Source organism: Canis aureus, chromosome 16 (genome assembly GCF_053574225.1).
Source record: "Canis aureus isolate CA01 chromosome 16, VMU_Caureus_v.1.0, whole genome shotgun sequence".
Lineage (NCBI taxonomy): Eukaryota > Metazoa > Chordata > Mammalia > Carnivora > Canidae > Canis > Canis aureus.
Genome location: NC_135626.1, coordinates 14737782 through 14763724, shown reverse-complemented (window position 1 = coordinate 14763724; position 25943 = coordinate 14737782). Strand labels below are relative to the sequence as shown.

General features: G+C 40.5%; 3 protein-coding genes and 2 non-coding genes across 14 annotated transcripts in view; 2 read left to right on the top strand and 3 right to left on the bottom strand.

Annotated features, from left to right (window-relative positions):
- The first annotated feature begins 7 nt into the window (after positions 1-7).
- On the top strand, positions 8-20653 carry SRR (serine racemase). Of its 9 annotated transcripts, none has more exons than XM_077851751.1 (9): positions 10-162; positions 4395-4947; positions 10057-10228; positions 11579-11705; positions 11897-12000; positions 14014-14133; positions 14260-14334; positions 14807-15016; positions 15356-20653. In XM_077851751.1, exons 2-9 carry the CDS (start codon positions 4919-4921, stop codon positions 15569-15571), a joined length of 1053 nt encoding a protein of 350 aa, XP_077707877.1. In that variant the 5' UTR covers positions 10-162; positions 4395-4918; the 3' UTR covers positions 15572-20653. The 9 variants fall into 9 exon arrangements, with proteins under 9 accessions (XP_077707879.1, XP_077707877.1, XP_077707878.1 ...); XM_077851752.1 differs by having other exon boundaries at positions 12-162; positions 4831-4947; XM_077851753.1 differs by lacking the exon at positions 4395-4947 and having other exon boundaries at positions 8-162.
- Positions 14366-25311, bottom strand: TSR1 (TSR1 ribosome maturation factor). 2 transcript variants are annotated; one of them, XM_077851738.1, is made up of 15 exons: positions 24866-25035; positions 24597-24691; positions 24066-24285; positions 23816-23950; positions 23002-23429; positions 21722-21881; positions 21121-21275; positions 20669-20865; positions 19614-19776; positions 19178-19288; positions 18348-18480; positions 16931-17047; positions 16384-16524; positions 16205-16279; positions 14366-16077 (listed from the first exon to the last, which is right to left on the bottom strand). In XM_077851738.1, the coding sequence occupies exons 1-15, from the start codon at positions 24960-24962 to the stop codon at positions 15899-15901; spliced, it is 2406 nt and encodes an 801-aa protein (XP_077707864.1). In that variant the 5' UTR covers positions 24963-25035; the 3' UTR covers positions 14366-15898. The 2 variants fall into 2 exon arrangements, 1 of the variants encoding a protein (XP_077707864.1); XR_013354058.1 differs by lacking the exons at positions 14366-16077; positions 16205-16279; positions 16384-16524 and adding an exon at positions 17197-17404 and having other exon boundaries at positions 24866-25311.
- Positions 18111-18205, bottom strand: LOC144287334 (small nucleolar RNA SNORD91 family). Its single transcript, XR_013355172.1, has one exon. It is a non-coding gene; the product is annotated as a small nucleolar RNA SNORD91 family (small nucleolar RNA).
- LOC144287335 (small nucleolar RNA SNORD91 family) lies at positions 18946-19035 on the bottom strand. The gene has a single exon (XR_013355173.1). It is a non-coding gene; the product is annotated as a small nucleolar RNA SNORD91 family (small nucleolar RNA).
- SGSM2 (small G protein signaling modulator 2) overlaps positions 25214-25943 on the top strand; it is a 35883-nt gene continuing 35153 nt past the window's right edge. Inside the window, exon 1 of the mRNA XM_077851724.1 lies at positions 25214-25363. The gene's annotated coding sequence lies outside the window, so the exon portion shown is untranslated. The remainder of the gene's footprint in view (positions 25364-25943) is intronic.

Below are 25943 nucleotides of genomic sequence, written 5' to 3'. Positions count from 1 at the left end.
CTCCCGCCTTCCTCCCCCAACGACGGTGGCCGCACAGGGAGGAAAAGCTCAGAACTCAAGTTCAGCGGCTCCAGAGGGGTGGGGAGGCGGGCTCTGCGCGTGCGCAGAGGTGTGGTCGGGAAGGTGAGCTGAGGCTGGAATTGGGAGCGCGGCGCCTGTGAGGTGAGGAGAGAGGCCAGGCCACGCCAGGCCGGGCGACGCGGGCGTTCGCGGCGGTGGCTGCTGTTGCTGCTGTGGTGGCCATCGAGGACACTGGTGCTGGTCTGGGCTCGGGCTGACGGAGACACCCCACAATTGGCCGCCTCCGGTCATCTTAGGCCAGGGTCTGCCGCGACAGACCCGGACTAGTGCCCCAGTCTTTTACTTGAGGACCTTAAAGGTCTTTTAAGAGCAGTTATTATCTGCCTCGTCCCCCACCCCCCTCCTTTTTTTAAGTTGAGGAAACAGTCCTAGAGAACCATAGGAAATTGCCCACGGTGACACGGTAGAGAAGTACCAGAGTAATGGCGGACTACATCCCCAAGACTCCTGACTTTTTTTTTTCTTCCCCCACCCCCGACCTTTCTTTTTAAAAAATACAGTATAGTTGGCTCTTGCTGAGGGAAGATTGTGTGTAAGTAAATCAAGAGGTACTGTAAGTCGATTTGGGAAGTTCTGTATCATTGTGGATTCTGGGGAAAATGACTTGACTGGTATTTTAACTTCTTGTTCCTGAGCCACTGTTCCGAACTGTGGTGAAACTCCCTCCCCAAGCTAACCGACACAGTCTACTGGACCTCTACACCATCAAAAGAATAGTTACCAGTAATTTTCCTTAGACTAGGCCGGAAGACCTAGTCTTAGACTCTGACGGAACTCACTTAGTCCCTATTAGGTGGCACACATTTCGCCACCTTAGAGGGCTAAGCGCTTGTGGAGAAAGTCAATAGATATGCGAAAAGATTCAGTGTTTCTAAAGGTGGTTGGTTAATTTGAGTTCGTCAGAGCAAATGGCAATCTTTAAAACAAACCAAAATAGGAAGAAATATTAATAACTAATTCATTTTAACATTGAAGTTATAGAGGACCTTGCGTCAGATTTTTTCAAAAGATGGAAAAATAACCTGAACAAAATTCTTAAGAAAACCATTGTTGCCAAATTGATGCAACAGTCCCTGTACTGTATATGAGATATGCCAAGAGTTTAACTCAAGAGAATTTACCAGAACTCAGAGAGGAAAATATAAAACTATGAGAGACAAGAATAGAACACATGGAGAATAGATCCAGAAAACTAATTATGAGTTCCAGAAGGTGATAACAAGTGACTGAGAAGGAGTGGGAATCAAAGAAATAATAGAAGAAAATTTACTAAGTTAATGGGGAAATTTAAATTTAAGACAAATTTAGCCCTCAGACGCAAAGGTTCATGAAATACCAAGGTAAAAATAAATGAACAGGGCAGCCCCGCTGGCTCAGCGGTTTAGCGCCGCCTTCAGCCCAGGGTGTGATCCTGGAGACCCGGGATTGAGTCTCATGTCGGGCTTCCTGCATGGAGCCTGCTTCTCTCTCTGCCTCGCTCAGTGTCTCTCATGAATAAATAAAATATTAAAAAAAAAATTTTTTTAAATGAACAATCATATTTAGACTTGTATTACAATGAAAGCTTCTGAGATTATTAAAATGTGTTTGACATGATACAGTCAAGATGTGTAATTTTAAAAACCAGTTGCAGAACAAAATATAGAGTATGGTTTCATCTGAGCAGCATATAACTATTTATTGCATATGTAAGTTTCTGTAAAAATAAATACAAAGAAGGAGTGCAAGAAAACACCAAACTTTTTAAAGTGATTATCTTTGTAGAAGAGAGTAGATTTTAAAGGTTAGAGAGTGAAAAATCCTTATATTTCTATCATGTTTTAAATTCCTACAGTAGAAATTTGGTCACTTATGAGTAATCAAAAAACAGGTTAATGGGGAAGGAAGGAATTCAATTTCTAAAAACAAAAATTGTACAGGTCATGTTTGCTGAGCACAGAGTAGTAAAACTAGAATTAAATAACCACAGATTCAGCAAAATCTAACTACTTGGAAATTTTTTAAAATTTTAAATAACTCAGCTCAAAAAAAGTAAAGCTTGGATTGTGGATGCTTTAAAAATTAAGATTAATAAAAAATTAAAATTAGGGCATCCATTTACAGCAGTAAATCTCTTCAAAAACCTCTTCTATGGTGAGGATTCAGTTATTTCTAATTTAAAAAGCCAGTAAGTGGTAAGAGGCTTAATATTCCTGAATGAAATGTGTATCTGAGTAGTGACAACCTGCTGAACTTCAGATTTTTTCTGATTATAGATATCAAGTGCATTTTGAGGGTAAAGGATAAAATAAGTGAGCTCTATCATGACTCGCTATTCTAAACTTGCATGACCTTTACTATGTTTCCTCTTTGAATATTCTTGAAATTTTAGTTGGCTAACCATGGCTTATTAGACTGGCCAATCTTTTGCTCGTCTGTATCTTTGTAAACAAGTGATATGCCCTTAAAATTGTGTCCAAGCTGGTATATGCAACAGTGTGGAAGTTCCTTATCTGATTTAATAAAATGCTTGAAACACAAATAAATAAATAAATAAATAAATAAAAATAAAAAATTAAAATTAAAAAATTTTAAATTAGTTAAAATCATTAAAGCGGTGCTCTGAAAAAAATTAATAGCCTGAGTGCTTTTATTTTTTTTAATGTAAGCTTTTTTTTATTTTATTTATTTATTAATGAAAGACACAGAGAGAGAGAGGCAGAGACACAGGCAGAGGGAGAAGCAGGCTCCATGCAGGGAGCCTGACGTGGGACTTGATCCTAGGTCTCCAGGATAGGCCCTGGGCTAAAGGCAGCGCTAAACCGCTGAGCCACCGGGCTGCCTGAGTGCTTTTATTATTGAAGAATGTGATCTAGTAATTGCACTTCTGGGAATTTACCCCCAAAATACAAAAACACTAATTCAAAAGGGATATATGCACCTTTATGTTTATTGCACCAGTATTCACAATAGCCAAATTATGGAAGCAGCCCAAGTGTCCATCAACAGATGAATAAATAGAGAAGATGTGGTACGTGTATATAATAGAATATTATTCAACCATAAAAAAAGAATGAAATTTTGCCATTTGCAACAACACGGATGGAGCTAGAGAGTATAAAGCTAAAAGAAGTAAATCAGTCTGTCAGAGAACACAACCCGATTTCATTCATATGTGGAATTTAAGAAATGAAGGGAAAAGAGACCGAGAAAAAGACTCTTGAGAACTGATGGTTACCAGAGGGGAGACTGGTGGGAGAATGGGTGAAATAGGTAAAGGGGATTAAAGAGTACACTTACCCTGATGAGTATTGAGTAATGTGTAGAATTGTTGAATCCCTATATTGTATAACTGAAACTAATATAGCACTGTATGTTAACTATACCAGAATTAAAATGTTTCATTTAATGAAAATTTTTAAAAACTTCAAAGTTTTAAAAGGATGAAAATGATAATGGAACACCTGGGTGGCTCAGTCAATTAAGCATCCAACTCTTGGTTTCAGCTTGGGTCATGATGTCTCAGTAGTCAAATTGAGACTCATCAGACTCCAGGATCAGTGCAGAGTTTGCTTCAGATTCCTTTTACCTCTCCCTTTGCCCCTTCCCTGATCGCATGCTCTCTCTAAAATGAATGAATAAAATCTTTTTTAAAAAATGAAAATAATTACTAAACAAGAGAGAAAACAGTAATAAAGATCAGAAATTAATAAAAGAATAGCACTTGGTAAATAAAGAGCACATTCTTCAGAAATAAAATAGACAGGGACACCTGGGTGGCTCAGTGGTTTGACACCTGCCTTCGGCCCAGGGTATGATCCCGGACTCCTGGGATTGAGTCCCGCATCAGGCTCCCTGCATGGAGGCTGCTTCTCCCTCTGCTTGTGTCTCTGCCTCTCTCTCTGTGTCTCTCATGAATAAATAAAAATAAAATATTTTTTAAAAAATAAATAAAATAGACCTTAAAAACAGACACATTTCTGGCAAGGGAAAAAAAAAAGACATCTTCTTGGATGTCTCATAATTCAAACTTAGCTCATCAAATCTCTGATTTTCCCTTAAAATACTTGTTTCTTCACTAGTCTTATATCTCAATAAATTATGCCATCATCTAAGTCAAAACACCGAAGTTATCCTTAACACCTCCACCTCTGTCACTCCCACATTTAATCCAATATCAGGATAGGTCTCTTCTATCTGTATTGGATAGCTATGGTATTCATTACCTCAACATTCTCATTTTTTCTCTTGAAAACTGCCGCACTTCTCACTCAGAAGTACATTTTCTTTCCTTTTTTTCTTCTCACTTCTTTCATTTGCTTTTTTCCCCTCAGGTGCAGAGATTTGAGGCAGTCATACTATTTGGTTCATCAACAAGTCTTCTCTCATTTTCATAGGAAATGAAATTTCCTTTCTCATTTTCTTTTTCTCCTTCATTCTAGTTATTCGTGTTCCTTCCCTCACTTCTTAGGTAGCCACTCTAATGTGTTTAAAGACAAAGACATACATATATGTCTTTGGATATACATGTGTCTTTAAATAATATATAGTATCATTTTATGTATGTTTTTAAATGTACATGATTGATATTGTGTTATGGAAATCATTGTTTCTTTTTCACGTTTCTGTAAATACTTCTGACTATTGCATAGTATTGTCAAATGACTTTACACCCTTGGCCACTGGTCCTGGGCCAAGATGTGCCAATCAGGATCCTTATCCAGAATTTTTGAACTGAAACTAAGGGGGGAAAAAAAAATCCCTTTCCAGTGTGGAAGCCATCAAATATAAAACACAGAAGCTGTCAGCAGTCAAATGTTCCTGCCACGTGGAACCAGCTGGTCTCCAATGAAAAAGAATGAAGCCAACATGCAGAAAACAGCAGAGGTGAGAAATAATGAGAAAGTCCTGGAAAAATCTCAAGTCCTGGAAAAATCTCTACTAGATTTCCAGTTGTTCCTGAATTCCATATTCCTGCCCATGGTTCAGCTCTTCTTGAATTCCACGAACCAGTAAATCTCATTACTTCCATCTTGTGCCTAAGCCAGTTTGTGTTGGGATCCTGTGACTTGCAACTGAGAGGCCTAATTATAATTTCCAAAATGTATCTCTTGTGCATGTGTTTGTGTATGACTTTTCTCTTAATTGTGGTAAAGTCCATGTAACATGAAATATACCATTGTAACCATTTTAAGTGTACAGTTCAGTGGTGTTAGGTGCATTGACATTGTTGTACAGCCAATCTCCAGAACTCTTTTTATCTTGGAAAACTGAAACTATACAACTTCCCATTCCTCCCCTCCCTCCACTCCCACCCCAACTTTTGATAACCACCATTTTAGTTTCTATGATTCTGACTACTCTAGGTACCTCACACAAGTATAATCATACAGTATGTTTCTTTGTGACTGGCTTATTTCACTTAGCATGGTATCCCCAAGATTCATCCATGTAGCCTGTCAATTTCCTTCCTTTTTAAGCTTGAATGATATCCCATTGTGTGTGTGTGTATATATATATTTACACACACACACACACACACACTTTATTTACCCATTCATCTGTTGATACCTGGGTTTTGCCCACCTTTTAGCTATGTACAATTATGTCTTTGAAACATTCTTTGAATTCTTTTGGGTATTTAACCAGAAGTGGAATTGCTGGATCATATGGTAATTCTGTTTAATTCTTTGAGGAACTGACATAATGTTCATACCAGCTGCACCATTTTATATTTCCACAAACAGTGCACAAAAACTCAAATGTCTCCATATCCTGGTAGACCCTTGTTTGTTTAATAGTAGTCATCCTAATAGGTGTAGGGTGTTATCCCATTGTGGTTTTCATTTGAATTTCCCTAGTGATTAGTGATGTTGAGCATCTTTTCATGTGCTTGTGTCCATCTGTATATCTTTAGAGAAATGCCCATTCAAGTCCTTTGCTCATTTTTAAATCAGATTTGTTTTTCCAAAATGTATCTTGATTATTTTTTCTATCCTCATTTCCACCATCTAAGCACCTGTGGATTTTCATGTAGAGAATACTTTGTAAATGGACTCTCTGATTTCCATTATTTCTTTCCTTTTCATTCAACACAATGAAGCCAGAGCGATTTTCTGAAAATACAAATTCTAACATGTCATTTACCTACTCAAAATTGTCCAATGACATTCCATTGCTCTTCAGAAAAAAATTCATGAGTCATTGGTCCCTGCCAATTTCACTCTTTTTTTTTTTTTTTTTTTCAATTTCACTCTCTTATCACACTCCCCTTTGATCACTATTTTCAGATACATTGGCCTTTTAGTTTCTGGAATATGCTATGTTCCTTTCCTCCTTAAAGTCTTCACACATATTCCTTCCAAATGAAACACTTTTCCATCTACTCTGCCCATTCACCTTATGGGCCACAACTTAAATTTGACTTCTCTAGAGGACCTTCCCTAACCTCCTTCCTTAATCTAAATGCTCTTCCGTTATAGTATCCTATCATAACACATTTCCTTGATATCACCTATCAATATTTGTAAATATGTATTTATTTTTGGATTATTTATTATACATCTCTCTACTAGATTATAAGCTTTCAGAGCAGGCACAAGTCTATTTTTCTAACACCATATCCCCAGATCAAACAATATCTGATACATAGAGGTACTTGTTCAATGTTTAAATAGTACCAAAGATAGGAAGAATGCTTAGAAATATTAATATATTCAACTTTATACTAATACATTTGAAATTTCAAATTAGAGGATTTCTCCAAAAAATTAGATCTAAATTATCAAAATTAATTCAGGCGGAAGTGGCAAATCCTGATAAACCAAGTAGTTGTGAAGTCACTGAAAAAATTACCAGAAGTATTCTTATAAGGAAAAACAAATTATCTTTATTTGCAGATGGTGTTATTGGAGGGTGAACTATAAAATGATTAGATCTAACAAGGTAATCTAGTTAAGTATCCTATTACATGATAAATATACAAAAATTACTTTATATATATATCATCGGTAAGCAATTTAAAAATCTAATTAGGGGATCCCTGGGTGGCTTAGAGGTTTGGTTCCTGCCTTCAGCCCAGGGTGTGATCCTGGAATCCCAGGATCAAGTCCCACATCAGGCTCCCTGCCTGGAGCCTGCTTCTCCCTCTGCCTGTATCTCTCCCACTCTCTCTCTCTCTCTCTCATTAATAAATAAATAAAATATTTTTTAAAATCTCATTAAAAAATACCTTCTCTCAAAAGCAACAAAAATTATTGTACTTAGGCATAAATTTAATCAGTCTACACAGGACTTACATAATGAAAATCTTACTGAGAAACCTAAACCAAAAAGATTTTACTAAGTTGAAAGACACCCATGTTCATAGATGGGAAGGCTCAGTATTTTAAAATATCAATTATGCCCCCAGTTCATATATCTTAAACTGGCAACCTTGATAAAGGATTTTGAAAATTCATTTGAAAGAACTGATGTGTGAGAAAAACCAATATGTTTTAGAGTATTCGTGACAACGTATTAAAACAGTGAACTGGAGAAAGGGATTGGCAGTCTAATTAGTGGAACAAAATACAAAGTCCAGAAAGGTTCCAAGCGTTAATAGAAACTTAATGTTTCTAAAAGATTTTTTTTTTTTTAAGATTTTATTTATTTATTCAGGAGAGCAGAGAGGCAGAGACACAGACAGAGGGAGAAGCAGGCTCCATGCAGGGAGCCTGACGTGGGACTCGATCCTGGGTCTCCAGGATCACGCTCTGGGCTGAAGGCAGCACTAAACCACTGGGCCACTGGGGCTGCCCAGAAATTTAATTTTTGATAAACATCACATTTCAGAAAAAAAATAGATGACTTGGTCAGTGTTATGTTAAAGATTCACAAAAGAATGTGGCCAATTATACAGGAAAAAGTTTAATCACTAGTAAAACATATCCAAACTACTACACACATTTCATTAAATTGACAGATCAAGTGATACAACAGGGTGAAGGGGAAAAGGCCATTCCTTAGAAACAGCTGTTGGAAGTGTAAATCAGTATAATCTACAACTTCTCTGGAAGTTAGTTTGGTGGGCAGCCCAGGTGGCTCAGCAGTTTATTTTATTTTTTATTTTATTTTAAAGATTTTATTTATTTATTCATAGAGATGCGGAGAGAGTAGCAGAGACACAGGCAAAGGAAGAAGCAGGCTCCATGCAGAGAGCCCAACGAGGGACTTTATCCAGGGTATCCAGGATCACACCCTGGGCTGCTGGCGGCGCTAAACCGCTGCGCCACCGGGGCTGCCCTGGCTCAGCAGTATAGTGCCGCCTCCAGTCCAGGGCATGGTATGCATGGAAGTTAGTTTGGGAGTGGTTATCAAATGTCTTAGAAATGTGCATACCGTTCGATGGAAAATGCCATTTGGCAGAATCTACCCACAAAAATCTTGCAACTTATCTGTTTATTATATTATTATAGAGAAAAAGTTATAGACAAAAGAAACTAAATGATCAAGTTATGTAAAACTTTTTTTAAAAAAACTATGGCAGCCCGGGTGGCTCAGCGGTTTAGCACCACCTTCAGCCCAGGGCGTGATCCTGGAGACCTGGGTTCGAGTCCCACATCAGGCTCCCTGCATGGAACCTGCTTCTCCCTCTGCCTGTGTCTGTGCCTCTCTCTCTCTCTCTCTCTGTCTTTCATGAATAAATAAAATCTTTAAAAACCACACCCTTAAAACTATGGTATCTTTAAAAAGAAGCAGCCATTTAAAGTGTCCTGTATCTATTGATAAGCAAAGATTCATATTCATAATATTGTCTGAGAAAAAGCAAATTACCAAACCTATCAAAAAAGTTTTGTGTGTAGATGTATCTGGACCTGAGAAGATAAATCCTAAAACTTAGATAGCAATTGTCTTTGGGGAGAAAAGAGATAATTTTTTTTAATTAAACATGCACTGCTTTGCTTGTTCATAAGGAATAAAGAGAAATTTCATGTTTAAATGCTACATTAAAAATAGTGAAAAATAAAAAACAAAACAAAGTAGTGAAAAATAAGGATGCCTCAATGGCTCAGTGTTTTGAGTATCTGCTTTTGGCTTGGGGCATGATCTCGGGGTCCAGGGATTGAGATCTGCATCAGGCTCCCCATAGAGAGCCTGCTTCTCCCTCTTGCCTATGTCTCTGCCTCTTTGTGTCTTTCATGAATAATTAAATAAAATCTTTAAAAAATAGTGAAAAGTGGAAACAAGTTATTAAAAATTATAAAATTTTGAAGAAATTGAGACAAATAGGAGTAAACAAAATGTTATCTATGACTTTAACTGTCATATAATGTATGTATATAAAAAAAACAGGAGACAGAAAATGAACATTATTAAGGTAGGATTGTAAGCAATTTTTCCCCTTGTTAAATAATTTAAATAAAAATATATAGCAGATTTTGAACCATTCAAACTTCACAACAATGATGAAAAAGTAGAGACCACTGACAGTGCCAAGAGATGGATGGTATGGGTGAGGGGTAAGCTTTAAGCCTTCCATAATCACCAATTACTTCCTATAAAGCTTCACCAGGAAAAAAACACATTTACTAAGAAATTCAGCTTCAAGACAAGTTCCCTTCTATACAGATTCTGGAGCCCCAGAATTAGAGACCATTCCATTAATAACACAGACCCCAGGTGTATTTTCCTGTTGTGCATTTCCCTTTTTCCCCCTTTGAGATTTTTTTTTAGAGCAATTTAAGGTTCACAGCAAGACCGATGGGTAGTTAAGACTTCCCACATATCCCATACCCCCACAAAAGCAGTGCTTCCCCCATTATCAACATCCCCTATCAGAGTGGGATTGTTATAATTGAACCTGTATTACTCATCATTACAACTCAGTCTATGGTACATTATGGTTCACTCTTGGTGTTGTACATTCTATGGGTCCGTTTGCCATTTTCAAAATCTTTTCATTAAACATATTGTCCCAGGCTTTGCTTTCATCCCTTTTTTATTCCTGGGTTCCAGAACCATGTGTGCTCAGTACTGCATCTCCTTTGCTGATGTTGAAAAAGCTCATGTCAACATTCAAGATTTTATTCACCTCACACCAGTGCTAACAAGCTTCATTTTGAATCAAGTAACAGGGCGCAATCTTTTCTTCAAATGTGAACTCTTCCAGAAAACTGGATCTTTTAAGGTAACAATTCCTTTTGATACTGTATCATGTATCTTTTCAAACCAGTTCACATATATATATACGTTTATTTGGTCCTCCTGACCACCCAGGGAAGTAGGTAGAATTATTTTTATAGCTGAAGAAACAGCTTTGATCAAGCCCTGGTTACTTAGCATCGTGGTATTTACAAGCCACTTTTCCATAATCTCAGAATTTCTTATATTGGGGTAATGATAGAAAGATTTCAAAAAAAAAAAAAAAAAGAAAGATTTCTGGGGGTGCCTGACTGGCTCAGTTGGAAAAGCATGTGACTCTTGATTTTGGGGTGAGTTTGAGCCCACTTTGTGTATAGAGATTAAATAGGTTTTTAAAACTTAAAAATACATAGATTTCTGTGTCCATTCACTGCAGTAATTTCTGTTGAGTTTTAAGATCCTTTCAGGTAAAAATCTGAAAGTTGCATTTGGCACTGTGCCTGACAGGTATTAGTACCAGTTAAGTGGTATTCTAGGACTACCTTTTCCCCATCCATTAATGAGCATTTTTATGATAAACACTCGATTCTCTTTTGCCCTTTTCTTCTGCCATGGCTTTTCATTCATCCTACATCAAATACTTATAATCACTAGCTATACTAGGCACACACACACACACACACACAACATACACAGGTTTTGTACTATTTTCCACACTTGCAGGGGAAGACAGGCTAGTCAACAAGCAGATTAATGACAAGTAACTTGAGAGATACAGATAAAATGCCATGGCATGAAAGGCCTAGTTTTGCATGGGAGATCAAGGAAGTTGAACTAGGTGATGTTTGATCCAAATTTTACAAGGTGAGTACTTTTAGCGAGATCCAAGAGTGAAGTAAAAGAATTATAGGTAGGGGTACCAGCATGCTGAGAAGTACAAGGGTGTGAGCTAACCTGTAGGAGGGAAACTGGAAGCAATTTAGGATAGCTACAAAAGTGACAGAAGCAGTAAATGTTTTAAAAAGACTGCAACTTAAAAGGAATTTGTACTTACAAAACAGGCAATTAAAAAGCTAACTTTTTATTTATTTTTTTTAATTTATTTATTTATTTTTTAAAGCTAACTTTTTAAAAGGCACTTTCATAATCTAGTGGAAATATTTGAGAATGATCCTTGGGGAAGGATCAGTTGAGGTTTGGGAACATGCAAGTTGAGAAATGAGGCTTCACCAAGTTAGTGGCAAAGGCGCACATGAGATATTTCAGAGGTACAATCAACCGGATTTCATGAGGAAATAATGTGCAGTGCTAGGAAGAGAAAAATCTAGGAAAGCTCCTTGGTGTTTTGAAAAGAAATTTTTAAATAAAATACATGGTCTCACCATCCCTCTTCCAGATTCGTGGTGCCATTAATGCAATCAAAGGCTTGACTCCTGCCACCTCAGAAGATAAGCCCAAAGCTGTGGTTACTCACAGCAGTGGAAATCATGGCCAGGCTCTTGCCTACGCTGCCAAATTAGAAGGTACTTGACTAATTTCTCAAGATACTGGGTAGGATCAGCAGAGAAGGAAGAGTGGAAAGGTATTCTTTCAGTGAGATTGGTAATAACTGTGGGAAGGTCATTTCCAGGTTCCTATCTCATAATAAGCAAATTGAACAGTTTCTATCCTAAATTCTCCTGATCTGTACTAACTATACGTTTCTCCCACCCAGGCATTCCTGCTTATATTGTGGTGCCCCAAACAGCTCCCAACTGTAAAAAATTGGCAATACAAGCCTATGGAGCCTCCATAGTGTACAGTGAACAGAATGATGAGGTAAGGGAGAGCAGCGTTCAGTGTCACCATAACAACTTTCACCATCAAATAAAACTTCCTAACCTATTAGCTATTTCTTTTTTTTTTTTAATTTATTTATTTATGATAGTCACACACACACACACACACACACAGAGAGGCAGAGACACAGGCAGAGGGAGAAGCAGGCTCCATGCACCGGGACCCCGACGTGGGATTCGATCCCGGGTCTCCAGGATCGCGCCCTGGGCCAAAGGCAGGCGCTAAACCGCTGTGCCACCCAGGGATCCCTTAGCTATTTCTTATATACCGTTTCCTCTTCATCTCTCCATCTTAGCATGCCCAACTTTTTATCTACCTATACTAAGATGAGATCATTAATCTCATAGTGTAAAATATCACCTATACTCTGGGGCACCCACGTGGCTCAGTCAGTTGGGTGACCAACTCTTGGTTTTGGCTCAGACTCAGTATATAACCTATACTCTAATTCCAGCCCTGACCTTTGCCCTTAACCCTTGGGCCTTTCCCTTTAAGACTTGGATTGGGTATGTCCAATGATTATCTGATACGCCCACTTGGAATGTCTTAATAGGCATCTCAAACTCAGCACATCTAAACCAAACTCCTGATCTTCCTCCCAATGCTGCTCTTCTTCCAGTCCTTTCCTTCTCAGTAAATGGCAAGTTTTATTCTTCTAGTTGCTCAAAATAACTAACAGCCTCTACCATCAATACCGATTCAAACAGAGCATCAATTTTCACTTAGACACAGTAGCCTAACTGGTCTCTTTCTACCTTTGCCCCACTTGTCTATTTTCTGACAAACAAGAACTATCCATTTAATAAGTCAGAACTTGTCTCATCAGCTGAAAATCCTCCAATGGTTTCCTATCTTTTATACAGTGGTAACCAAAGTTCTTGCAATCATCCAAGGCCTGGATGAAACGGTCATTCCAGTTTGACATCATCTTCCACTACTACTGTCCCATCAAACATCCCACACCAACCCCATTAACTTAGCCTTTTCTGTTTTTTTTTTTTTTTTTAAAGATTTTATTTATTCATGATAGTCACAGAGAGAGAGAGGCAGAGACACAGGCAGAGGGAGAAGCAGGCTCCATGCACCGGGAGCCCGATGTGGGATTCGATCCCGGGTCTCCAGGATCGCGCCCCGGGCCAAAGGCAGGTGCCAAACCGCTGCGCCACCCAGGGATCCCTAACTTAGCCTTTTCTTGGAAAAGCCAAGCACTTCTACTTTGTGGTCTTTGCTCTTGCTATTACTCTCCCCCTGGAATATTCTGGAGATCCACAGCACTTGTTCAAACTTATTAAAATGTCACATTAGCAAAGGACCTTCCATCATGAGCACCCTCTAAAAAACAGATTCACTTCTCTCCATAGCATTTAGACATACCATGTATGTAGTTATATGCCACCCCTCCCCTGCATATGAGAACTTAATTCCAGGGCTCCTGGGTGTCTCAGCTGATTAAGATCTGTCTTTGGCTCAAGTCATGATCTCTCAAGTCCTGGGATGAGGTCCCCTTATCAGATTCCCTGCTCAGTGAGGAGTCTGCTTCTCCCTCTTCCTCCTGCTCACTCACATCCTCTCTCTCAAATAAATAAATAAATAAAATCTTAAAAAAGAAAAATAGGGCAGCCCGGGTGGCTCAGCAGTTTAATGCCGCCTTCAGCCCAGGGCCTGATCCTGGAGTCCTGGGATCGAGTCCCACGTCAGGCTCCCTGCATGGAGCCTGCTTCTCCCTCTGCCTGTGTCTCTGCCTCTCTCATGAATAAATACATAAAATCTTTAAAAAAAAAAAAAAAAAAGAAAGAAAAATAACTCCACTGAGCACAGGGACTATTTTCTTCATTGTTACATACCCAGTGCCCAAGAAAGTCTGAAAAAAAAAAAAAAAAAAAAAGATGGCTAATGAAGTATTAATGAAATCTACCTTGTTGGGAACTCTAGTAAATACAAATTAAATACATTAAAAATTTTTGAATACATTAATTTAACTTATTCTTTCAGTCCAGAGAAAATCTTACAAGAAGAATTATGGAAGAAACAGAAGGCATCATGGTACATCCCAACCAAGAGCCTGCAGTGATAGCTGGGCAAGGGACAATTGCTATGGAAGTACTAAACCAGGTAAGAGCTGTTTATTTTTTTTAGCTACCAGTAAAACTGTTGATATTTGGCTGTAGAGTCAATTATTTTATGTATGTATAAAACTGGTTATTAATAGACTTCTATTTTATATTCTTTTCACTAAAGGTACCCTTGGTAGATGCACTGGTGGTACCTGTAGGAGGAGGAGGAATGGTTGCTGGAATAGCAATTACAGTTAAGGTAAGAAAATAGCTTCTGGAGGACTCCCTGCTTCAGGCATAGAGAATTTTATTTTATATTGTAGTACACTGAGGATATTTGGCTCAACAACCCCCCCAAATTGCTATTCCTTCCCATCAATCCTTGGCACTTGAAATAGAAGGCTCTTCTGTGCCCTGTTGTTAATCTGTTGCAACTTTACAGGGCAAAAAGCAATTACAGTCCTTTCTCTGAATTACACCTCAACAACTCACTATCCAAGTCAGAAGCTACTCCTTTCCCTAGTTACCAGTAGAACCAGATGTGACCTAAGCAACATCTAATGGGTAGTATTAGGCATACAATTTAAAATGCTGAAGGTCTAATTTTTATTACATTGATCAAAGGAAAGGCTCTTGAACAGAACTGAATTACCTGTATTGCCTATTTTACTATAGGTATGCAGGCAAAATGCTGTGGCTAGTTGTAAGGTGTCTAATATTCCTCTTCCCAGGCTCTCAGACCTAGTGTGAAGGTATATGCTGCTGAACCCTTGAATGCAGATGACTGCTACCAGTCCAAGCTGAAAGGGGAACTGACTCCCAATCCCTATCCTCCAGAAACCATAGCAGATGGTGTCAAATCCAGCATTGGCTTAAACACGTGGCCTATTATAAGGGACCTTGTTGATGATGTCTTCACAGTCACAGAGGAAGAAATTAAGGTGAGGCTCTGATAGGAAAATATGAAAGAATGAAGCAACTTCTTAGGCCAAAGAGTCTTCTCCTGTTATAAGTAGCAACTTATTCCCTGGGGACTTGGCTAGGTGACTACATGATGTGTGGGAGGGTGCCCCAGATTTATTAAAACAACCCTCAACAGTAGAAGCAGTTAGGATGGGGAAAAAAGCCCTGCCCTTCATTGGCAAGCATATACATATGGCCAAAATGAAAAGTCAGACTGGGTATATAACCTTACTTGGCCTTTAACTGTAAAGGCCAATCAGCTAGGCTCTTTCCCCTTCTCCCATTTCACTAATTCTTACTCCCTTCCATACCAACAGTATGCAACCCAGCTGGTGTGGGAGAGGATGAAACTGCTTATTGAACCTACAGCTGGTGTTGGAGTAGCCGCTGTGCTGTCTCAGCATTTTCAAACAGTTTCCCCAGAAGTAAAGAACATTTGTATTGTGCTCAGTGGTGGAAATGTAGACTTAACCTCCTTAACTTGGGTGAAGGAGGCTGAAAGGCCAACTCCTTATCAATCTGTTTCTGTTTAGTTTATGCAAGAGATTGGATTCAGTGTCTCTAGACGCTTGGAAAATTTGGTTCCTGGTTAAACTTCCTATCTTCCTCTCTTAAACAGCTTTCAAATTCCTAATGGAGAATGGATGTTTCAGTAAATAGTTTTTTCTTTTTTAACTAGCAAGAGAAAAACATCCATAGTTTACTGAGACACTTTGTCAAGGCCAAGAAAAACCTTTGCAAAAAAGGCAGCAGATCTCTGGGCTAAAGTAGAAAACACAAACTTTGCCCAATTACAACCTATCGGCTCCCATCCCTAGAGTGTTCACTAGTAGCAATGAGACAGAATCTCAAAGAATCTATTACTCCATGTCCACTTCAGGCACTGCTAAAGAAATCTCACTTTTCATCCATGGTACTGGGTCTGGTACATATGGATCATAAGTCCATTTGGGGAAAACTCGTTTATAGAGGTTCATCAGTACTGTGTCCTGAGATTTTAGCTTCCCATCAAAACTGCACTTCATGTGGCCATGAGTACCTAAAAAGAAAACAGCAAGTTGATCAAATTAAAATAGAAAATTTTAAATCAGTAGTCTTCTAACCCAACAGTCATTTAGTAGCACTGGGAAAACCTGGATAAGGTGCCAAATCCCATGTTTTCTTACCCAAAGGTTCCTTGATGTGTCCCCTGCGGCCCCACTTTGTTCTCAGTTCCACGGGTTTAAACCACAACACATCCTCTTAGAATGAAACACACAGAAGACCAAGATGAAATATATACCCACAAAACATAAACTCAACCCTCACCCCGGAAAGGCAATCTGATCCCATCCTTCACACCTACCTCTGCTGAAGAACATGTAACGCACTACTGCCATCTTAGTAAAAATTTTGAAAGGATGACCACTCAAAACAATTCTCTTGATGACCATTCTGTCTGGATCCACTGACAATAAATAGCCTGTGGCAATGAGGCTGTGCATGCCTAAGGAGCAAAAGCAGAGCAGCAGGAGTCTATAAGCCAAAGCCTTCATTTATTGCTCTAGTCCATTGAAAGACCTAAACAAGATCTTAGAGAAACTTAAAGTAGGGATATATTATGCTGTCCTCCTGGGTCCATGGCAAAGATCATTATATGAAATCCCTGCTAATCCTGTCACCAGAAGCTACCCTAAATATAGCAGTCTGAGCATCTACCAATTAGCTGTGGTTTGTAAGAAAGATAAAACTCCGTTGGTCATCCTTGCCTTAGGCCATTATGGCTGAGACGGATATTCCAAAAACTATCATTACCTTCTTCATACAATATGGCTCTTAAATCTAAATACAAAAAATAGTTTTAAACCTATAGAGGACTTGCAGGCCTGTTTCCCTCTGTGAACTTAACTTACCATTGCTATTCTGTTTGAAAAGCAGCACAGATGCAGGAGGAAACGTGATTGGGCCATATATTGTCACCACCAAGGCCACATCAGCAGTCAGGAATCTCTGAAATTTATGTTTATCCGCTGCCATAATAGGGGTTAAAAAAAATAAACCAAAAACATTTTGAGAAACCATAGGTAATCCAGAAGCCTGTGAAAAGCTACATCACTGCAACTCTTAAACCTAAGGTAACTTAGGTTTCTTTACCTGGCCAGTTCAAAATAATTCCTACCTCAATACAACTTAAAGATACAACTCCGTTCCTCAGAGTGATTTTTCAACTGGAGGCAGAATTGTGGAGCTTGGACTGTATTTGGGGTTTGAAAAGGTTCTCCAGGTGACTGATTCTTATCACCCCTTCATTTGAGAAACAATGCTCTAGAGAATATCTCCACTAAATCAACAGTTCTTAATCTTGGACAAGGATTGGCAAACATTTTCTATAAAGGACCAGATAGTAAATATTTTAGGCCTATGGTCACACAATTTCTGTTTCAACTACTATTCAACTGTGCCACTATTGCAGAAAAATACCCATACATAATACTAAGAAAAAGGGGTTAAAAAAAAAAAAAACCACAACTGTGTTCCAACAACATTTTATTTAACAGAAACAAGAGGTGGGACAGATTTGGCCTACGGGCCATTCATACTTTGCTGATCTTTGATCTTGAGGCTTCTGCTTTTACCTTCAATGAAATTCTAACCCCTTCTTAATACTGAAGTTATAGGAAAATAAAATATTTTAAAGGAAAGAGAGGTTAATCTCTCATTTAGAGAGCAAGGCTAGTAAGAACAAAAATTATCCAGAGCACCCATTAATACTGCCTTTCTCATCTTCCTCCATCCATTACTGAGAGCTAAATATGTGTAGATGTTCAGAAGCCTCCGCCTCCAAGTTAATGCAAAATATCCTTCCACTCCTAATGTGTAGGAGTATAATCATTTTACCATGAAAGTGCCCCTGGTCACCACTTTTAAACATCTAGTCTCAACATCTCAGACGCCACATACCTTTTACCCAACTGTGGGCTACCCTTTACCCACACTGCCACTGGCCAAGAAATGCTAAATAGTCTACACTTTGACACACCATTTTATAGAGCCACTGACTCCCATTCCAAACCATTTTGGAACAAATACTCATGGCAGAGAAGCCTCAGCACCACAGAAAGATTGCATCACTGGGATGCTTCAGACAGGTTCAGACATTGTGAATAAAAACATCATTGGCTCCTAGACCAGAGTACCAAAAATATCCCTCACCCAGAAACCTAGAGTTCTAGAATTTGAAATTGTGTATTCTGCACATCCCCACTACAATAATAGTCACCCAGAAGACATTAAGATGCACAGGAACCCAGAACTTCCCCACTGCTTTACCTGCAGTGTGCTGAGAGAATAAAGGTGAGGCTCGGAAGCGCCTGAACCCACAGTGGAAGATTAAATCCTCTTTGGCTTTCACAGGTTCAATGTTGCCAGGGTGCCGGCTCACCACCATATTTAGTACTGACATCTGGTGACCACATAAGAAAAACATCTTCATATCTGTAACAGAGTAGCCTTAATCGAAAGATGGTGAACCAAACTAGCAGTTCAGATTCACTTTAACACTTACTTATGGAGAAGTATAGTGGACAAAGTGAGAATTACCTTTACCAACAACTGGTATTCAAGTCAAACACAGGCTGGTTTTTAGAGCCTTTTGTGTATCTTTCTATATGAACTAACATTGCAAAAGCTGAACATCTGCCACAAAATCAGTGCCTTTAAGTCACTCCCTCACCACATGCCTCAAAACTATCTCATTCAAGATGTTTCCCTCCTCAACTTTTACGCACAATGACCAAAGGCCAGAGCTCTCACATCCACCCCAACACACTTGACTGCTGGCCACCAAGAGAAAGATCTAGGCTGAGGCATAACCCCTACCCCCCTTTAAGGCTCCCAACCTTTGGTTAAAATCTGATCTGACAGGCATACTTAGAGAAGTCTCAGAACACAGAGATTGCATCACTGAGATGCTTCAGACAGGGTGACATGTTGGGTAACACCATCATGGACTTTTCTATCATATTCTCTGATTTCCTAATCCTAAGGCAGATTCTTCACATCCCAGTGAACAAAATGTCACATAAAATTTTAGACTGTCATACAATATAAAACTACTTGGAAAGTTTCATAACTCCCCATTTCCCAAGACACTAACTCACCTTCTGTTCATGAGGTAGTAAAGAAAATGCAATCAAGGGTGCTCCTCGCTTAAAGTACTCAACCACTGAGAGAGGAACTTCAGAGACGTGAAGTGTGACATACCAGCCAACCTGCCAGAAGAAAACAGGAAATAATCATGCAGTTACCCTTAAGGTCTCAATAATGAAGCATCTCTCCAAATATGTTAGAAGTCTCTTAGACTACCTTTAAAATTGCCTTTCATAGATGCCTCAACTACCCAGATTAAACTTGTTCGGTAACCATCTGATACCTCTTTGTTCTCAACGTCACTCTTACCAGTGGCTCCTTTCCTTTAGTTCAGCTATGGGCAGCACAAAACTAAATAAGGTACTCATGTCAAGAGAAGGAATAAAGGACAGGGGCACCTTGGCAAACAAAAGCACCTTATAGGGATGAACAAAAGAAGGCAGATACCTCAGCTCCTTCAACTTCTTTTTCCTCAATTTCTTTAAAAATGCGTTTCCTAGTATTAGTAAAGTTCTGAAATTGAAATATCCGAGCATAATCTTGAGGAAGGTTTTCCTTAGGATCCCACGGAGATGTCCGGAAGCTCTTGAGACCTCTGTATTTCTGAAATCTAGATACGAGAGATTTTAAAGAATAGTCAAATTTATATGGTGCTACTTATTCACTCAAGTCACTTCTAAAATAGCTAAGGTTCTAGCTTAAAAAGAAAAAAGAAACAACTCTACCACTATCTCTCAAGATAATCTAATAGCCTAAAACCACACTTCAAACAGCTTCTACAGGGGCACCTGGGTGGCACAGTTGGTTAAGCGTCTGACTCTTGGTTTTGACTCAGGTCATAATCTCAGGGTCCTGGAACTGAGCCTCACACCTAGCCCCATGTTGCACTGGGAGTTTGGCATGGAGTCTACTTGGGATTCTCTCGCTCTCAAATAAATAAAATCTTAAAAAACAAAATGAAACAAAACAAAAAACCAGCTTCTAACAAATACTTCAGAGCCAAGCCCCAATCCCTCACTGACAAAAGACAAAAGTCCTTACAGTGGCTCCTTCAGGGAGTGGCTCTTTAATCTGGTAATCAAGGTCCTTGATAAAAGTCTTACCTCTCCCTAATATCCACCATAAACTCTCTGGCTTCAGTCAGACTCACTTCCAGAGCAGACAGACATGGTGATTTGCTCTTCATACTTTTATTCTTGCCCAAACTCCCCCAAATCTCCAAATGTTTTATACTTTTAGTATTAGCTCCTATAGGAAGCCTTTGCTGATTCATCTTAGTATCTCTTTCATTAAAGTATGGTAACATTATTAGTCTGTAACCATACAGCCTAGCACTTGATTATGTATTACTGTTTCCTGTATGCATGTCTTACCTTCCCAAACAAAATATTAGCGCTTCGGGAGTAGGGACAATGTGTTTGTCTCCTTGCATCATACGGACATAGTTCTGAACTACAGAAATTTTAAATAAAAACATACTGATTTTAGACTTGTTGACTAACCTAATTCTTGCAGCCACATCACGGGGGGTATCTATTTCATCTGGAAACATCTCTTGCAGTCTTTCTTGTTTATATTTCTCCAACATTTTTTCCTCAGCCTCATCATCCACATTCTCATCATATAGATCATCATGGACAGACTCTCCCATAGTCATAGTTTCATATTCCTCCTCCTCTTCCTTTTCACTGCCCTCATCCTGTAGAATAAAGAGTACAGTTTCACACCTGTCTCTACCCTACAGGCCACTGAACTAGAAATACAATAATTTCACTGGACATCCAGTCCAAACCAATATCAATTCTAATAGAGATGAAGTTTTAAAAGTCTCATTTCTGGCTGCTACAAGTCATTCCTAGGAAATTGATCACATACACCCCCTCAAGGTCAGGATTGCACTTTGCCTTGCATTTGGGGCTGTACATGGAAGTGGACCAAGGGTCCATTTCTTTACCTGAGATTCCTCTTCAATAAAATCCTCACGTTGCATATCATCATATTCATCTTCCCCATCACTTTCACCATCCTCATCCAAAATCCATTCAGCTTGGTAACTGGATGTCCCTTTGGGAACCTTCTTTACCACCTTGGAACTTTCCTTCAAGAAGTCTATAAAAGCCCAAACAAATTAAGCTAAATTATACTCTTTCTTTCCCTTATTACTCTGGGTATTCTCACCGAGGCAAGATACTAAATACTGCTACCAACACCAGAAGTTTTGATACTATGAGTAGAACAGACTACTTCCAAATTTAATTCAGCTGCCTCAGGACTAGCGCTACTTAAGAGACGTAGCAATACTACACAGCTAAATAAACTTTGCAGCAAATCAAAGTTGTTTGCCTGTTTATTAAAAAAACAGTAACACAAGTAATTTTGAAAAATGGAGCAAAGCTGTGTCCAATGTTTGTTTGCTTGGTGCAAACATAGCCCTTAAAGCTAAGAAAACTGATGTCCAAATACATCCTCATCTCACTCTACCCTAAATATGAGCAGCTAGAGAAAATCCACAGTTCCAAGCCAGACGAATTACAAACAAGTTTGCCAATACCAACCATTTGCTTCACTAAGCTCCTCCTCTGTGGGCCAGGTCTGCTCCCCCTCCATTGGATCTAGGTTAACCTCTGTTTGCAAAGATTCTTGTTTATCAGGGTCTGCCTTCATTACGACCTTAAGGTCTTCCTCCATATCAGCTACAGCATCCATAGCACAAATCTGAAAAATAAAATAGTTGACGCCAAGCATTACCCAAAAATCTACCAAATCTAACAATGTAACCAGAAAGATCCAAAAAGTAAAAGAATGAAGTAGAAACAGCTGAAATTTGTCAAATGTTTCAAACATTTCAGTTTTCTAGCATTTTAAGTCTAACCTCTGGTTTTGAGGGCTTTCATAATCTGGTCTCACTCCTACCCATTTGTTACATACCTTACTTCCATCAAGCTGATTTCTTCAAAGAAACCCTCTGATCTCTCACTGTGCCTAGGTTCACGTGGTCTCTATCTTCTTCAATACGGTTTCATCTCTCGTCAACTCACAAGTCACATTCATCCCTCTTAAGACCTGGCTCAAGCCCGCTCTTCTATGCAGCTCACTACTTTCTTAACTTCCACAGCAGGTCTATACCCTAACCACACCTTTTCAATTTTTTTTCACAGCTGTTTGTCGTTTTTTCTGATCTAAATAAGTTGTCTAAGGAAAGAGACAGCATCTTGTGTGTCTTCTATAAACTCAGAACCAACTGCTGTGCAAGGCACCTCCAAGTGCTGGATAAATACGTGATATGTCAACATTGTTCATAGCTGACAACTGCCTTACTTCAAAAACTAGCAGTTACCTCCAGAGACTTGTCCAAATGCAGACTTCTCTGATTATTAGTTCACAACCTACACCAGCTTACACATGCATCTACAACATACAATCTTTAAGAACATCAGTCTTGGGGAGACTGGGTCGCTCAGTGGTTGAGTGTCTGCCTTTAGCTCAGGTTATGATCTCAGGGTCCTGGGATCAAAACCCACATCGGGCTCCCCGCAGAGAGCCTGCTTCTCCCTCTGCCTCTTGCTCTGTGTCTCTCATGAATAAATAAATAAATCTTTTTAAAAAGGAGGCGGCGGGGGGGGGGGGGGATGCCTGGTGGCTTAGTGATTGAGTGTATGCCTTCAGCACAGGGAGTGATCCTGGAGTTCCAGGATCATGTCCTGCGTCAGGCTCCCTGTATGGAGCCTGCTTCTCCTCCTGCCTGTGTCTCTGCCTGTCTTTCTGTCTCTCTCATGAGTAAATACATAAATTAAAAAAAAAAAAAAAAAAAAAAAAAGAAGAACATCAGTCTTACCTCCATTGTCACACCCGGGTCCTCCTTTTGGGATTTGATCATTCTAAAATTTAAAGGGAAAGGGTCCATAGGGGCATCTATCTGTTTCATCTGGAAATCACCCTGTCCAATGATATGCAGCAAGCTATTTACATTTAGAGTCTGTCCACGAACATAGCCTGAGATTTTTAAGGTGCCCACCAAGTTATTTTCTTCACTCGGCACAAAGTCAGCAGCGTGAGCAAACAGGTAGGCCCGTCGATCTCGAAAGGCAAGATGCCGTTGCTTTTGGTTGGCCAATTGCCTGAGCAGCATCTCTGCCTCCTGCTGAGTGTCTAACAGAAGAAGTTTGTCACTAGGAAAACGCTTCTCTACTGTTTTACTTAGCTTCTTTCTGGCATCTATTTGTTTCCTTGGTGGGAGGCCAGAAATGCCCTGGACAGCTAGCGCTGTGAAGAAGAGAAAAAGGGTTTTATCTGTTGCTTTACCACATGTAAATCCCCCCTGTAGTTCACAAACAAGCTAACAGTTCAGTTGTGAGCTCAGAGATCACTGAAAAACCCAATATTCAACTACTCTAAAAAATTTTATAACGAAAAAAAAATTCATATTCTTCTTCCTCTAGAGAAAGAGCAGCCCAGAAATAAAAAGGCACCTTGATAGATAATTTCTAAGTGATGGACCAAATTTAAGCCATACATGTACTATCAGCCAAATACAACCCACCAGTTATATCCCTGTATCATGTTGGACACGGTGCCTGGCAAATTATAGGTGCATAATAAAATGCTAATTAACTTCCCTCCTTTGCCTTTAATACTCCCAACTCACTTACTATAGGTGGGAAGGCCCTGAGCAAAGAGGCAGGAAAGGCAGTAATCCCCAATGCTGTCCCAGCCTTCTAGTGGATCAAGGAGGAAAAGGATGGTATCCGCCACTTTGGCCATGTCTAACACAGTGTGCAGATCCCCTATAGATATAAAACGATGTTAGTAGAAAGTGGTGTTTGGCACCATCACGTTATACTAAAAGAACATTACCAAACTCAAAACATAACAATAGAAAGTACTGTTGTATGCTCTAACCTGGCCTTGCAGATGTGAAAAACCACCGATGTTTCAAGCGAGGGCATAACAACATAAAGCTATGGGTGCTTCCGCATTCATTCAAGTGTACTGTTCCGGTGTCTGTATCCTGAAGCAACCGAAAGGCCTCTGGCAGGGAAATCTTGTCGTGGAGGGGCACCACCAGTACCTGATGAGGAGGACCATCCTTGCTGCCCAACTGTCTCTTCTCTGCCAGAACCTAATAGAAGGAATCCATGTTTCAGTATTGCCTTTCCCACAGTATGGATGCCCCTTCCTCACCCCTCACTCCCCACTCCCAGCCCACTGCATTTTTCTTGTAAAAGGAGGCATGTATGCCTGGAGAGTGAGCAGGAACTCGGACCAAAGCAAAGAATGCCCTCGCATGAGTCTAGATCTGCACGCCTGACATGTGCTCCACAGTTATTCTCCATTCCCAGCCCCTTCCCGGGGTCACATTTTTTAGTTCGACGCATTATCCGCCTAGAACAATTAGAAGCCACACCATTCCCCAACCCCTGCTCCTCTCACCGCCTCTTTCTTCTGCTTTCGGAGCTGGCTAGCGCGATGCCTCTGGTCTACTTTGCTGAGCTCTTTTCTCACCTTCTTGCTTAAGATTTTCAGACCTAGAAAAAGATCAGTAAGGAATCTTGTCCTTTTGGACAAGAAAGTGGACCCACTCCGCCCAACTTAAGAGTGTCCGCGGGGTCCAGGCCAGAGAGAGGAGCTCAGTCTGGACATAAAGGAAAGCAGCTGATATCGACTAAACTGCCCTTCTTCCTCCAACCCTATCTCCTCACCCTTGCCGTCCCGCTGCGCGGATCCCCGACCCCGATGCCGTCCGCCTTTATGAGCTTTATTCTGCTGCTTGAGCGGGCCAGAACGGTGGGCCGCCATGTCCCCGCTCACGTGCACGCAATCAGCACTAGTTCCGGGCGGGACCCAGCGCTTCCGGCCCCCTCTTTGGACGGCCCTCTCCGTGGCGGGCGGAGCTCCCGTTTCCTCTCGCGATAGGTCTCCCGACCAGCCTTAGAGGGCTGGACGTCCGCGTCTCCGCAACGCAGCGGAGAAAACTTTTCTCACGCGGCGGTTGGCCGCTGGGGGTCTTGAAAAACCGGATGTAGTTAAGAGGTTTGGGCTCTAGGTGCCGGATGGCTTTTTTGCCACCTATATCTTCATTCTGGGATCTACCAAGTTGTATCACTAAGGAAGCTGCTTAAGTTTCTGCATTCGTGCGAGAGGGCTAAGCCCCTCCTCTCAGCTAGATTTGTGCACGTCCTTCCTGTTTGCAGCAGCAGGTGTGTTCCGCTTTGAGCAACCCTTTCTTCTGTTGGGTGCTCAAGTCTACGGGGCAAATGGTGTGGAAGGCACTTCTCTCACCTTTATGGGCTCCATACCAGTTACGGCTGGTCCCAGTTACTCCAACTCGCGCCCCTACCACCCATGTAGCTTCAGGAAGGACAAGACCGGAGAGGGAGAGCTGACCTTGACCTCTTCAGGCTCGGGGCGGCTGTGCTTCCACCCCTCTTCCCAAAGCTTTGCAGCAGAGGGATCTAGAGGAACGATGGAGTTCTGGCCTTTCAGCCAGGAGACTAACGCTGTTTTCCTGGTAGCCAGACTCCAGGGGCGAGGGACCCTGGCCATTCCCGTCGGGAAAACGAGCGGGCAGGAATCACGGAGCGTCTGGCTGGTTGGAAGCCAGTTCCGATGTGAGCAACTTTCCCTCAGTCGTGGGGTCCGGGGCGCGCCACCACCCCGCTCAGTGTTGTGCAGAGCTGGCTGCTGGCGCTCACAATGCTGGTTCGCACCCTCGGGGCAGGAGTCGGCGCGTTGCCATGACAGCGGCCCGCGAGGCGCGCGCCCGGGGGCCCACCACCC